Genomic DNA, 10,158 nt, shown 5'->3' on the forward strand with positions numbered 1-10,158 from the left:
ATTGAAGGTACTCTAAATGAAGACAACATATTAACTAGCATTTGGAATCCAGGTACAAAATGAATAATATTTACACTGCAATATCAAGAGAACTACACGTCCTAATGCAGACATGGCGCGAATTCTGATGCATCTTCTTTACTATTCTACAATAATCATTTTCTAGTACGTTAAAACTGCAAGCAGTGAGTTTTCTGCTATTTAAAACACCTTTAACGATACGCCAAAGTGAATGTATGCAATAGTTTTAAAATATGGAAAAAATTGGCAAAGAAATATTGTAAAAAGTGAAAATATAGCATACAGAGTCATTTATTTTGAATTTAGTGAAATGTAATGTTATCTATATCCTCCTCTTGTCTCAAACACTTACCACATGAGTTGCCTACCTATATATAGACCTTCCAGCTATTCCTAGAAGATGAACAGACGAAATAATGTCATATACACCTACCAACCAACTTGTCTCGACAAATTAACATTTTAATACCTGAAAAAGCTTCACCTACCATCTGAAATTCCATATTCACCGTAAATAATTTATTTAAACATATTTAAATTTATTTATAACAAAAAAATCAACAAAAATCCTAGTTATTGTACATTAAATGTTCCACCAAGTCCCTTCTCGTCTTTTTGTCCATGTTTTTGACGTACTCTAAAGCTTGCTCGGGTTCTCTACCGTCACCGATAAATAGTTCACTGAGTTTTACAACGTCCGGTTCGAATTTTTTACAAATTAGTTCCTTGAGAGGAAGATCGTAGTAGACTACAATCTAAAAATTAAAAAAAAAAAGTTATTTGTGAGAATAAGTTATGTTAGTGTGATCGAACGACCACTACAATGAAATGAGGTTATGGAACGAAGGTGCTACACTACGTTTAGACTGTCTACATGCATATATATACACCTATATACAGTGGGTGATCAAACTATGCAAGCCATTTGGTACAAAATACAATTTACTAGCAAATAACACTGTTGACGTAGCACAATGATGATTTTAGTGCTATCTAGTGACATTTACTGAAATTTCCAACGTGTGACGTTGCAGAAAACTTTACTAGATGTTAATTTGGTCCTTCGAACCGGATTTCAACTTCATTTTAAGATCTATATCCCAATCTCACTTATTTTTGCCTCGAACCGAGTCGATTTTTGGGTAAATAACCATATGATAGATATAAGAGACAGTTTTACTCATTATAAATGCATCAAATACCGTTTTAGTGGGAAGGAAGAGGTATATATTGAGCAGGAGGCATATAAAGTGCTACATATTGGAATTTTAATATATTTTAACATGGTATGGTAAAAACTTCACACAGAAAATATTTTATTATCAAAGTTTCAATATCAATGTGCTCGACATGAAGAAAATTTCGATTTTTCCTCATGGCGCAAATAAAAATGATGCCAAAAATCTAACGCGAAGATTTTTGCGATAATGGCTCGTCGGAGAATTAAAGATCTGGAATTTTCAACACGTAACGATGCAGAACAGCTTCTTTTTAACACAGATATACCGAAAAAGTACCATGAATTTTTAAATTTGGTGTTAAATGTCCCATTTTAAAATGTTTGTACGTCACACCGTGTTTGTTTAAATTGTTTAGTAGGTTTACACACGTTATAGAGTGATTTTGGTGCTATTTATTGACATTTACTGGGGTTTCCAACGTATTACGCTGCAGAAAACTTTTCTAGATGTCAATTTGATCCTTCGAGCCGGATTTAAACTTTATTTGAATATCTATATCACTATCTTACTGATTCCTGTCTCAAATAAAGCCAATTTTTCAGTTAATGAGCATAGAATAGATAGAAGGAAACGTTATTTTCATTAGAAATGCATCCAATGCCGTTTTAAACACTAAAAATGTGCTTGGACCGTTTCAGATGCAGAGAAGAGGTAAATATTGAGAAGGAGGCATATAAAGTGCTATATATTGGAATTATAACATATTTTAATACGAATTGTATGATAAAAACTTCACAGAAAATATTTTATTATCAAAGTTTAAATATTAATGTGCTCCAAATAAAGAAAATTTCAATTTTTGTTTATCGCGCAAAGAAATATGATGCAAAAAATCTAAATTGAAGGTTTCACCGCTGATAGCTCATCAGGGAATTAAAGAACTGGATTTTCAACATGGAAAGCTGCAGAAAAGCTTCTTTTTGCCGAAGATGTACACAAAATGGCCAATTGATGACAGGAATCAGGTACACTCAAAAATTCTCTTATTTAGTTTTCATTTCGCACAATTATCCACGATTTTAAGAAAATAAATATATTAAAAATTTCTTTTAGTATCCATGAGGATAATGCAGGTCCTTTAGACTTGAATTTCTGAGAAAAACAAATGCATGGTATAAAAAAACTCACGTACTGAATAAGCAAACAACGAGCCGTCCTCAATAGCTTTACCACAGACGAAACATTAGGGAAAATGCTCGAAAACCAATATATCGTTGTTTTAACGCAATTACCGACATTTTCAGATGTCAGTCTGGTCCTTCGGACCGGATTTAAACTTTATATCACAATCTCACTGCTTTTTGTCTCGATTTTAAGCTAAAATTAATAGAAGATGAAGCAGAAGACAGATTTTCTCATTAGAAACGTTTTCAGCGCAGATAAAATGCATTTAAAGCATTTTAAAGGTAAAGGAGAGAGGTGTATATCGATGATGGTTAAACTACTGAGCACTAAACAGCCACATCACACACACTACTACTTACGCTATTCTTAAACGTGACGTAGACAAGGCAAGTCATATCAGGCGCATCTGGCTGGATGTTATAGTAGCCGCTCTGAAACGCTTGCACCGGCTCGTCCAAGTGGAATCTAACGGAGTTCTTGTCTTGGTCTAGAATGTAGGTTTCTCCGTCCCACGAACACGCGACGATATCGTCCGAACCGGTGCCGGTAACGTCCAGTTTTGTGAGTGCAAAAATTTGGTGGTCCACTGCTATAGCCCTAAAATATTTTAAACTATATCGAATTGGACGAAAAGCGTAAACCACAAGCATTTAACAATTATAAATATATAAAATTGATATAAAAAACAATGTAACAGTGTAAACAATAACTTTAAAAAGACATTATAGTCAATGGTAATTAAAATCACTTACCAAAGTATGACTTCATCTTGTACCAGCATGATAGTTCCATCTAAAGTGGCTAAGGCATACGGTTTGCCCTTTGTTGGAGCATTAGAAGGCTCTTTCTGCGATGAACAGGAGTTTTTATCAAAACTAACACCGCTATCATACTGAGAATACCTCAGATCTCCCAGGATTTCAGTCGAGATGTTTTGGTTCCTCATCCGAGATATTCCTAGGAACTGGTAGTCGATGGAGCTGGTTATATTTTCACCTAGTGAGCTAAAAATCACGATTTGATACATTTATTATGAAAAAACTAACAAGATCAATATATCTTACTTAATATTTCGTAAACTTATATATCTTGAAAGGCCATAAACAAAGAAATATGTTGGTATATTTCTGAGAAGAAAAATTTGAGTATAAATGAGCAAATTTGATCCCTACCTGCCAGAATTGCTGTGTACAGAACTTTCAATGCACTCCTCACCGATTAAATCTTCACTTTGGCACTTGATCCTCATGAAAGTTCCTCCAGGTTGCGCAATGAGTATTGAAGGTTTGCCGTCTGCTGAATGATGCAATGTTATGGAACCTATTTGGTTGGCACATTCCCATTTGTTCAGGGCGACGAACTTTCCTAATAAAAACCATAAAAGCAGTTAAAAAAAGCGAAATACTACAAAATTTTGACCAAAAAACAGTCATTTAGAATGGTACATTCTAAATTTATATATATTTAAGTCATTAATGAAATAAACATACCTAATACTTTATCTGATGGATCGAATTGACTGCTGACATCAGAAATATCCAGCATAGATCGATTTGGATTGCTCATCCATTTGTAAGACCTAACCACTCGATCTGTTAGCCCCAAAACCATTTCAAAGTTACCATCACCGTCAATATCACCTATTATAATATCCTACAAATATACAAAGCTTCATTGATTTCCATATTTTAATCAATTATGCAAAAATGTAAACCTTATGGGGGTCTGAAGGCTCAAATAGTCAACTTACATTTAAAATTGTATTACTGACCTTTGTATTTGCAGGAATCCTTTGAACATGAAAACAGACCAACTGGATTTTTTCTTTTTTATTTGTCTTGTCTTTAGAGGCAGTAGGAACATCTACAGGTGGTGAAATTTCAATATTTCCTGTCACAGAGTGGGATTGACCATCAACCTACAAGTCAGTATGTATATGACTGCTGCAATAAGTACTAGATTGAATTCACAAAAAATCAAGGTATGGGTGCTATTTGAATAATGGCTATTCAGAAGATGTACAAAAAGTACCTGGGTATGCTGAAAATCCTCAAAACTAACTGAATGCACATCAGAACAATATAAATTGTCAATAAAGAACATTTTAGAAACATATGAAACCTTTAAAAAGGACACTAAATGAAGACAATGATATAAAACATCAGTAGTTAAAAAGAATACAAAAAAATTAAAAATACAATATGAAGTTAGATGAAAGAGAGATATCCATACAATTGATCAAATACTCTTTTGTTAGTGGACAAAATTTGACTTAAACCTTCTATATACTGTCTCAGAAGAAAAAAGTCATGGATATTGGAAATATGAACAGTTTTTCATAATATCCCCAAAAGAACATAAAAAATTGTATGCATACAATATTTGGGTAGAATATTTGGATAATTACTAATAAATACAATAGAAGAAACTCAATTATAGTATTAAACACTTACCTCTTCTACACCTTCATCTTTTTCTTTTTGAAATGAGTCTCCTACAAGTGGTACTGGGTTTATATACAGATAACACCAACCATCTGCAGTTATCACTATCAATACATTCTTATTCTGGTTTGTAATATCTCCTACAGCCATACAGCTGATAAAGTTAAGTTTTGAAATGGATTGATGCCTCTCCCTACCCTAAAAAACAGTAAATATTTAAAATTATACTGAATTTCTTACATGTACCCTGAAAGATACTGGTAAACTTGAAAACCATAAGTTTATAAGAGTTTTATAGACATTTTTCTTCATAAAAGTATAAATTTAGTATTAAAATAATAAAAACTTGAAATTGATGTTTCAGTAGCATTTTTTTGTAGTTCTACTGATTATTTCAAATAGAAGGGACCTCTAACAACCAGTTCATTAATATTTTAACAATTAATTTTAATACTTACTTTAAATATCGCCACATCTCCATTTTGATTCCCTACAATTAACTCATTACACCCATCATTATCCACATCTCCTAATATAATAGCATTCCTAGCTACATTGCCGGGAAACTCAAACTCGACCCTTTTTACTAATGATATAGCTCTCATCTTGTTAACACTTTGCAATTTCCACTATACTTCTCGACTTTAAACTAGGTTTTAGATTAAGAGGTTTTCGTGATTCAGGTACAGATGAGTGAATAAGCTGCCACCTCGAAGGGGGCCACACTATGCAAGTAGCTTTGGCAGTCACAAGACCTACAGATACAGGACCGAAATTGTTAGAGTCCATAGAATGACCAGTGTGGTCGCCCTCGATCCAGCAGTGACCTTCCGGTATTCGAATTATGTCTGTTTTGTATCGTAACGTCGCTATTACATCGCCTTAAAAAAAATTAAATACAAAATACTAGGAATATTTGTGTCGAAATAAAATAGCTACCTTCTAAGCCTATAACTCGTTTAATGATCTTCTGGGACGGATCTTTAGGCGAAATTAATGATATGATATCTCCCCTATGAATCTGATAGTCCTTCACAGCCCACCTATTCAAAAACACATAGTCTGTTTTGGTTTTGTCTGGATTTAGGGCCGGTTGCATAGAAATTCCATCTACTCTTGCGATGTAGCCGACGATATCAATAATTGTAATACCAACAGGAACCCCGTATAATACACTTTTCAAAAATTTTGGAATTTTCATTGATGTTTATGAGAAATAACTAAAACACCAACTTTCAAAAACTTGTCATTTGGTTTACATAACCAAATGATATCTGTCAAGATGGCGCTAGTCGTGGATATCTCTTAAAACGTACGTGTATTCTATACACATAGACGGGTTTTGAGGTGGACAAAAAAATAAAGGCACAAAAAATAAAGGTCGATTAGTATATAAAAGCGTTGATTGAAATATTCCAATCAACGATAAAAGATATACTTAATAAGATAGTTTATATAAGATATAAACACATTCAAAGTAATATGCCATTACTTCGTTTTTCCATTAACTTTTAGACCCTCTTCTATTAATATTTTTTTCCAACCACTTCAAAATGTTAATATGTATTTAATATGAGCTTTTTATATTGCCCCTTCGTTGTTTAATTTGTTTTTTTTGACTCCTCCAAACGATTTGCAAAGTTCCATTCTTTCTATAATAATTCCCGTTTATCTTTAATGCAGTTCGAAATTTTGACAAGGTAAATAGGAGATTTTACCACCCACACAAGAAAATAGGTAATAAAAATTAAATTCCAGGTCTTCAAGTAAATGGAAGTACTTAAAAAAAAATTATTAATGCAGAGTAAAATAAGTAGCTAGGTAAAGAGTGGTAGTTCCTGATGAGATATGCTATATGCGATTTTAAAATAGAAAATAGTATTAGAGTATTTGTATTTTTATACCTACCTAATTATACGAATTTATTATCATCAATAATTTGAATCCATATTTTCAATTATGTAGTTATATCGTCAGTCTTACCTTTTACACACTAAAAGATACTATTAGTGAGAATTAATATAAAAATGCACCCTTTTAATTTTAAATTTTTGATTCGAAAATATTTTAAGAACCGACATACGACACATATTTAATGACTTACAAAAAACAAGTTCTCAAACCTTATATACAGTTACGTTATGGTACAAATTGCAATAAACTTGTTCTCACTGATTGGTCGATATTTGATTCCCTTTAGAATGTAATGTTAAAAATGGCTACCATAGCGAAAGAAGATATTAGCCACATTTTGTCTAATATCAACAGAAAGTTCGAAGTTCAATCTGTGAGATGGGAGGCAGATTCAAAAATATTCGACGCAAAAATTCGAACCCAAATCCCAAGAGACAATGACGATTTTAATGCATTATGCGACGAATGGGTAGATTTATTTTCCCAAGTTACAAACACTATTTGGGCAAAAAAGACCTCGAATACAGGGCCTAAAATAAGATTCAGGAAACTGTATCAATGCTGGACCGGCGAAGGGAACGTTATCAAAAAGGAGGTATTGTTCGACCGTACTAGATGTAAAGGAAGTTTGGATTTGAAAGTTTTGTCAGATAATACTCTTTCTAAAAGAAAAAGTAAACATGTAAAAAATGGAATGAATCTTGTTGTCAAGGTAAGTAAATTTATTCTGTTTGATGGGACTACAACCTTAAACAGTTTTATTTAATCACCTTAAGAATTACAACTGTATCTTTGTATACAGTTCTTCGGATAGGAACATTACCCTTCCTTGTAGTAAAGTAATTGCTTGTATTCAACTAAACTTTTATTTGTCATATTATAGTTTTTGTTTCTTCTGCACTGTTTTCTTTTTATCCTAAGCTACAATCATGGTTTTTAAGATCAAATTAAAATCTATAGTATTAACTGCAAAATAGTAGTTTTTCTGGATATTGTCCAATGATTTTGCTGGGAAAGTTTTAGAAAATTTTGTTGGTTTATGATGTTTTTTGCCCATCAGTTTATATCATTATATGATTGTAACCACTGTCTATTAACAATTTTTTTTGTATTTTAGATAACTTTTCATCATTTGCACCCAGTGGATATATCCAAACCACAAGTCTTCTTTGTACACAATTGTTCTCCACAGGAAAATGTTCCTATCAATCCAGTGCAGCCTAATACAAGGCTTCAAGAGCTAGTGGCTTCCATGGTAAACAATGGCCCAGAAATATCTAGAAAAGCTGCAGAGAAGGCTGAAAAGATAATAGCCAAGCTCAACGAAAACAACCAATCAACAAGCAATCAATCGAACCAATTAGTAGTGAATTATGAAGGAAATATACAACAGCAGAAGAATGTTTGTCTGGAGGTTGTAGAGAGCATGACTTTGGACCCAGTCGAATCTAACAAATTAGAGTCTACTTTAACGAACCAACATTTTACTCAATATGTTATAAATACTTCTCCACATATTGATATCACAGATCATGTTTTGATGTATCAACCTTTTGTGTTGGATGTCCCACAGATAATTTCTTTGACAAGTCCAACTTTGCCTACACAATTTTTGCAAATACAGCCCAAATCTGATGTAAAAAATCAGGGAGGGCATGTTTTATAATTTAGATCTTAAAAACAGTGCAATAAGGGTATTGTAGTGGGTGTATTAGGTAAGAAGAAAAAGCAGATCTCATAGTCGAATTTTATGATTAAAGTATATAGTTTTGGCTCAAAATCTTGATAGGGTAGGTAAGGTTAGTCTTCTATTATATTCTTCCTTTTCTAGCTCAATTTTCATAATTCATTGGCAGCAAATGATTTGTTTCCAGTATTCTACCCTTATTTTTGATTTTTTCCTTGTGTTAGGTCTTTCTTCTTTTTTTTCTCGTGAGTTTCTGTAAAGGGGTAAATTCTTATAAGTGGGAGATGGAAAGACCTTGACCACAGTAGGCCTGTGAATATACAGGTTATAGTTCTAGACATTTGGGGGAACATTAGGTCTTAAAAAGAGTGCAGTTGAAGCTATTGTAGGCTTCTATATAAGTACTAGACAGAAAGAATGAGGAGACTCACAGGATATCTTGTGGTTGACTTTTATCATCATATTTGGTATCCAAATCTTGATTGGTTAGGTTATCTTCTTATTATTCTATTTTTTTTTTGTTTGTTGCTTTTCTAGTCAAATTTTCCTCATTTTTTTTTTGTTTTTATTATTTTTGCTAGTTCTATTTTACACATACCCATCTATAAAGTGCAATACATTGGTGACTGATTATTTGTTTTGAATATAATCTTCAGTGATTTATTATTATTTCGTTGTCATATGTTGTTTTTCTTTCCTAGACAATTTTATTCAAGTTTTTACTATATTTTTGCAGTTTTATAGTGAAGAGATTGATAAAATACAATCACTGATTGATTTTTTATTCTGTTCAGCTATACAGGAAGTAAGAGAGTGAGCAGGAGAGAGAAAGAGTGAAAAGATTGTTGTGTTATATCTGTCTGTAGGTCCTCAAAAGATGGAAAAATCTTGAAGATCTTCTATCATAGATATAGGAAGATGTTGAAAGCACAGGTCATAGTTCAAGCCAGATAAAAACAAAGCGTTGAACATTGAAGGAAAACTTGTACAGTGGAGATAAGAATACAGTGAAAATGCAGGACATATTTCTAGATAGGCAAACAAGAAAATGTTTAGAACTAACCAAGTAAAAATATGTCATGTATAGTGAATTGTTAGTATTTTAAGAACAACTAGGAAGTATTATGATATGGCTTTTTTTATTTGATAAACAAAAAAGATTCACTTTATTTTGAATATATATTTATATTTATTGTGGTGTTTACAAGTATTTTTATAATAAAATTTAGTTGACCTTGTTGTGTTTCATTTTAGTTTTTAAGGATATATGTTTGTCATTTTCTTCAACTTAATGCTTAGCGAAGTTGGTTCTTCATTGGGAATGGTGATAGGGATCAGTGAATGATCTTAACCCTTGAGTAATCGGGTAAATGCAAATTTCATGAACAGTCGGGTGGGGTCTGTGAGATCTAGTTTTTATTTTACACAATACATTAGAAAAGATTAAAATAAACTATTTGATATATGTACAATCTTTTTTTTATGTCATTTTTAATACATCTTACCGTTTTAAACCCAACGATAAAATAAATAATATCTTTAAGAAAATGCAAAAAAAAAGTTAACAAAAATGTACTTTTCTTACATTTAACCCTTAACTACCATGGCCAAAAATAGTAACATTTGTACCATGGCGGGGTCAAATTTGACCCCCATTGTTTTTTGTATCAAAAAAAATTCTTTTTTTAACTTGTTTTATTTTAAATTATTTTGTTTACAGCTACTT

General features: G+C 32.2%; 3 protein-coding genes across 3 annotated transcripts; 1 reads left to right on the forward strand and 2 right to left on the reverse strand.

Annotated features, from left to right (window-relative positions):
• Nucleotides 1-525: 525 nt before the first annotated feature.
• LOC140449383 (KICSTOR complex protein ITFG2-like) lies at nt 526-5,436 on the reverse strand. The gene is made up of 8 exons (XM_072542535.1): nt 5,290-5,436; nt 4,841-5,029; nt 4,159-4,305; nt 3,878-4,040; nt 3,560-3,752; nt 3,140-3,391; nt 2,747-2,984; nt 526-776 (listed from the first exon to the last, which is right to left on the reverse strand). The coding sequence occupies exons 1-8, from the start codon at nt 5,434-5,436 to the stop codon at nt 591-593; spliced, it is 1,515 nt and encodes a 504-aa protein (XP_072398636.1). The 3' UTR covers nt 526-590.
• A 4-nt stretch (nt 5,437-5,440) lies between these two features.
• On the reverse strand, nt 5,441-6,116 carry LOC140449385 (mitochondrial inner membrane protease subunit 2). Its single transcript, XM_072542537.1, has 2 exons — nt 5,771-6,116; nt 5,441-5,712 (listed from the first exon to the last, which is right to left on the reverse strand). Exons 1-2 carry the CDS (start codon nt 6,030-6,032, stop codon nt 5,441-5,443), a joined length of 534 nt encoding a protein of 177 aa, XP_072398638.1. The 5' UTR covers nt 6,033-6,116.
• An 809-nt stretch (nt 6,117-6,925) lies between these two features.
• LOC140449384 (uncharacterized) lies at nt 6,926-9,680 on the forward strand. Its single transcript, XM_072542536.1, has 2 exons — nt 6,926-7,457; nt 7,863-9,680. Exons 1-2 carry the CDS (start codon nt 7,038-7,040, stop codon nt 8,409-8,411), a joined length of 969 nt encoding a protein of 322 aa, XP_072398637.1. The 5' UTR covers nt 6,926-7,037; the 3' UTR covers nt 8,412-9,680.
• Nucleotides 9,681-10,158: the final 478 nt, after the last annotated feature.

The sequence above is a fragment of the Diabrotica undecimpunctata genome, chromosome 9, assembly GCF_040954645.1.
Source record: "Diabrotica undecimpunctata isolate CICGRU chromosome 9, icDiaUnde3, whole genome shotgun sequence".
In the NCBI taxonomy this organism is placed as follows: Eukaryota; Metazoa; Arthropoda; class Insecta; order Coleoptera; family Chrysomelidae; genus Diabrotica; species Diabrotica undecimpunctata.

Bases quoted from the DNA above. Each gene is read 5' to 3' on its own strand.
- LOC140449384 (XM_072542536.1), top strand. From the start codon at position 7,038: ATGTTAAAAATGGCTACCATAGCGAAAGAAGATATTAGCCACATTTTG. The intron at 7,458-7,862 runs GTAAGTAAATTT...TTTGTATTTTAG, and splicing joins GAATGAATCTTGTTGTCAAG to ATAACTTTTCATCATTTGCA.
- LOC140449383 (XM_072542535.1), bottom strand. From the start codon at position 5,436: ATGAGAGCTATATCATTAGTAAAAAGGGTCGAGTTTGAGTTTCCCGGC. The intron at 2,985-3,139 runs GTAAGTGATTTT...AAAATATTTTAG, and splicing joins CAAGATGAAGTCATACTTTG to GGCTATAGCAGTGGACCACC. The intron at 777-2,746 runs GTAAGTAGTAGT...TTTAATTTTTAG, and splicing joins ACGTCACGTTTAAGAATAGC to ATTGTAGTCTACTACGATCT.
- LOC140449385 (XM_072542537.1), bottom strand. From the start codon at position 6,032: ATGAAAATTCCAAAATTTTTGAAAAGTGTATTATACGGGGTTCCTGTT. The intron at 5,713-5,770 runs GTAGCTATTTTA...ATTTTTTTTAAG, and splicing joins ACGAGTTATAGGCTTAGAAG to GCGATGTAATAGCGACGTTA.